The following is a 4,580-nucleotide window of genomic DNA, read 5'->3' as shown; positions in this document are numbered from 1 at the left end:
TTATCTGAAGTATCTAATAACACTGTTATCTATCTTCTACAGTTATAATCATTGTCATTATCTGAAGTATCTAATAACACTGTTATCTATCTTCTACAGTTATAATCATTGTCATTATCTGAAGTATCTAATAACACTGTTATCTATCTTCTTCAGTTAAAATCGAAATCATTATCTGAATTATCTAATAACACTGTTATCTATCTTCCAATTATTATAACTGTAGAACATAGATAACAGTGTTATTAGATACTTCAGATAATGAATGATTATAACTGAAGAAGATAGATAACAGTGTTATTAGATAATTCAGATAATGACAATGATTATAACTGAAGAAGACAGATAACAGTGTTATTAGATACTTCAGATAATGACAATTATTGTAACTGAAGAATAGATGAAAGTTTTAATGTATATGTTAGTTCATGACAAAGACTCGACTTAAGTGTTTGTTTAACTACTAATCAAAATGTAGGTTTTGGTACAAGTCCCCATATGTGTAAGCTCGTGCATGCATGTATTCGATTGTTAATCACATTGATCCTCTTCTAACCATTCAAGCTGATTTCGCAAAATTTGACCTTTAGATTTAATCAGTTCTCCTCAAACTGTAAACGTGAAACAAATTTATTTTGTTTATTTAATTAATAGTTATCTATATCAATACAAATTCCTTAGAACAGAGATTGAATTGTTGGAAAGGTTCACAGGAGAGCTACAAGAATGATACGTTGAATAAAAAGGTTATCGTATGAAGATAGGTTAAGATTACTAAAATTGTTTTCTCTCAACAGGAGCAGGGTTGATTGAAAGGCAACTGACAGTGTGGCCCTCATTGTTTTGTTAGATCCGATTGAAGATTGAAAGGGAACTGATAGTGTGGCCCTCAGTATTTTGTTAGACCTGATTGAAGATTGAAAGGGAACTGATAGTGTGGCCCTCAGTATTTTGTTAGATCTGATTGAAGATTGAAAGGGAACTGATAGTGTGGCCCTCAGTATTCTGTTAGATCTGATTGAAGATTGAAAGGGAACTGATAGTGTGGCCCTCAGTATTTTGTTCTAGATTTTAATCTAGTAGTTTTATAAGCTACAAAAATGTTCTCAACAACAATCTTAAAAACCCAACTGAAACCAGAACCTTTTATCATCAGCTGTTCTTGCTCCTAACAACAAGTTTCTCAACATTGATATTTTAGTAAAAGTTCTGCAAATAGAAAATAAAGTCAAAACAACAAATAAAATTCTCAACATTAAACAAGGAGAGTTGCTATTCATATATTTAACAGAACTTTAAAGTAAGCACACTTATACATTTTCTGGTATAACACTTCTCTGTAAGTTCATATATTTAACAGAACTTTAAAGTAAGCACACTTATATATTTTCTGGTATAACACTTCTCTGTAAGTTCATATATTTAACAGAACTTTAAAGTAAGCACACTTATATATTTTCTGGTATAACACTTCTCTGTAAGTTCATATATTTAACAGAACCTTAAAGTAAGCACACATATATTTTCTGGTATAACACTTCTCTGTAAGTTCATATATTTAACAGAACCTTAAAGTAAGCACACATATATTTTCTGGTATAAAACTTCTCTGTAAGTTCATATATTTAACAGAACCTTAAAGTAAGCACACATATATTTTCTGGTATAAAACTTCTCTGTAAGTTCATATATAATCCCTTTATGGTCACTAAAATCAAAAGCCTTACTTGAAATGTATTTAGAATTTCTGGATGAACGGTGATTAGAAGTTCTTGTAACACCTTTTAACCAGTGTTGCACTTTTACCTCAGGAGGTAGCTTAGTTTCCCAAACAATGTCACTGCTACAAGCAGTAGTTCTTTCCTGCAGGTCTCCAGCTTGTTTTAACACCCGTAAGATGTCACCACAATCTCTGATTTCCTCTACTAGCAGTTTCACTTCGTCCGAGTCAAAAACATCCCAGTCACTTTTCTGTTGAATATCTCCACTCGGTGTCTTCCCAGTGTGAACTTCTGTTGCTAGGGGAAGATTGTTGTCTTCGTCTAGCTGAACAAGTGCTGCTGCGGATCTGTATCGATGAACCCTGGAGTATTGATGTAAAAGCTTTTTTTTAAGATACATGATAAAGATATTCCTGTAAGTGAAAGGTTTTCCTCTTGACTCTTACTATTTTAGTCCTCAGCCTTAAAATGGAAATCTTAAATGTAGTGTTATTATTTTCATTAGAAATAAATTTACAAATATATATATATATTAATTTACTTACGTTTTGTTTCCATTCTTCCACAAAATATCTTAACAAAAGCTTTGAATATGAACTAACAAAAGAAAAACTGACCTGCCATATTTTAATGTTCTATTGTCCACGTCTTCACCAGTATCATACCAACACACAGTAACCTGGGTCGAGGAGTCTTCACAGAGCTACATATTAATACAGAACATTATTTTAGCTTCATACATTATATACTTGATCATTTAGAATAGTATGATTTAATCTTTAGCTTCATACATTATATACTTGATCATTTAGTATAGTATGATTTAATCTTTAGCTTCATACATTATATACTTGATCATTTAGAACAGTATGATTTAATCTTTAGCTTCATACATTATATACTTGATCATTTAGAATAGTATGATTTAATCTTCAGCTTCATACATTATATACTTGATCATTTAGAATAGTATGATTTAATATTTAGCTTCATACATTATATACTTGATCATTTAGAATAGTATGATTTAATCTTCAGCTTCATACATTATATACTTGATCATTTAGAATAGTATGATTTAATCTTTAGCTTCATACATTATATACTTGATCATTTAGAATAGTATGATTTAATCTTTAGCTTCATACATTATATACTTGATCATTTAGAATAGTATGGTTTAATCTTTAGCTTCATACATTATATACTTGATCATTTAGAATAGTATGATTTAATCTTTAGCTTCAACTTTTCTTTATAATTTTGTTATAAGAAAGGTTCTTAAAAAACCTACACCATCTAATAACTAAGCATTACTCTCAAGTACAATACATTTTATCATTGTTCCATAAAATAATATATGACATATTAGCTAAGGCATTACTTTTAAAACCCTTAGTCGTTACCTCACCTCTTTTAGAATCTCTTCAAATGTTCACAGCATTTCCTGACTCAGTTTTCACACCTCTTTATTCTTTTTGTGATCTCGCCAATTTATATAGATTCCAAACCCACACGGGATATTCTTAAAACTACTAACACGGTTTAGATTCCAAACCCACACAGGTCGTTGTTAAAACTACTAATGCGTTATAGATTCCAAACCCACACGGGTCATTGTTAAAACTACTAATGCAGTATAGATTTCAAACCCACTTGGGTCATTGTTAAAACTACTAATATGTTATAGATTCCAAACCCACAAGGGTCATTGTTAAAACTACTAATGCAATATAGATTTTAAACCCACACGGGTCATTGTTAAAACTACTAATGCGGTATAGATTTCAAACCCACATTATCTTTGCATGGAGTCAAATATTCTTAGATTGATTTGATGAAAATCACCATGTAACTAAAAGTTGTTAGATTGTCTTTTTAAAACCACTAGTTTACCATGGACTGGTGTGTATACCATATTTGTCCCAATATAATACACAAATATAGTTGTTCAACCTATTATTTAATTTCAAATATAATACACACCCAATTTTGAGTCTAAATTAATGAAAATTTGTTGTTGTTTTTTTTAACACATCAGTTGTACAAAATGTATTGAATAGTTTCTAAATACAGTAAACAGCTATCAATGTGTTAAACACTTTTGGAAATATTTCATTGAAAATTTTTTATGCATCAATTTTACAAAATTTATTTAAAAGTCTATAGGTGGTAATACACTAAGCTAAACCTTCATCATTGCTAGAATTGTCGCTACCATCAGATTCTTTGGATTTGCTTCCTTCAACCTTCGCTTCATCCTCTTCTGTATCCCAGAGCATGTCATCATCCATCCCATCCATTGCACTGCATTGGATATGCAACATTTTTTGAAACCTTTAATGATTTTCGATGGTAGCTTCTAGTAAAATACCTAACAAAATTGAATGTGCGTGAATATAATGTGTAGTCAATTTTTGGGCAATATTTGGAGGAAGGAAAGTGCACATTATATTCCAGCAAATAGAGTAATTATTGTTAATTTTATACAACTGGCTTGTCTTATCTCCAAACGGTAATTATTGTTAACTTTATACAACTGGCTTATCTTATCAACAAACGGTAATTATTGTTAACTTTATACAACTGGCTTGTCTTATCTCCAAACGGTAATTATTGTTAACTTTATACAACTGGCTTATCTTATCTCCAAACGGTAACTTTTGTTAACTTTATACAACTGGCTTGTTTTACCTTCAAATGGTAATTGTTGTTAACTTTATACAACTGGCTTGTTTCATCTCCAAATGATAATTATTGTTAACTTTATACAACTGGCTTATCTTATCTCCAAATGGTAATTATTGTTAACTTTATACAACTGGCTTATCTTATCTCCAAATGGTAATTGTTGTTAAC

General features: G+C 30.4%; 1 protein-coding gene across 1 annotated transcript in view; it reads right to left on the bottom strand.

Annotated features, from left to right (window-relative positions):
- The window catches only part of LOC111083259, a 13,376-nt gene that overhangs the window by 6,627 nt on the left and 2,169 nt on the right, over positions 1–4,580 (bottom strand). Inside the window, exons 3-4 of the mRNA XM_022379637.1 lie at positions 2,339–2,424; positions 1,728–2,083 (exon numbers count right to left, since the gene is read on the bottom strand). Of these exons, the coding sequence (XP_022235345.1) occupies positions 1,728–2,083; positions 2,339–2,424 (442 nt within the window). The remainder of the gene's footprint in view (positions 1–1,727; positions 2,084–2,338; positions 2,425–4,580) is intronic.

Source organism: Limulus polyphemus, unplaced genomic scaffold, assembly GCF_000517525.1.
Source record: "Limulus polyphemus unplaced genomic scaffold, Limulus_polyphemus-2.1.2 Scaffold8778, whole genome shotgun sequence".
Classification (NCBI taxonomy): Eukaryota; Metazoa; Arthropoda; class Merostomata; order Xiphosura; family Limulidae; genus Limulus; species Limulus polyphemus.
The sequence above is the reverse complement of the archived record's forward strand: the minus strand, read 5'-3'. Positions and strand labels throughout refer to the sequence as shown.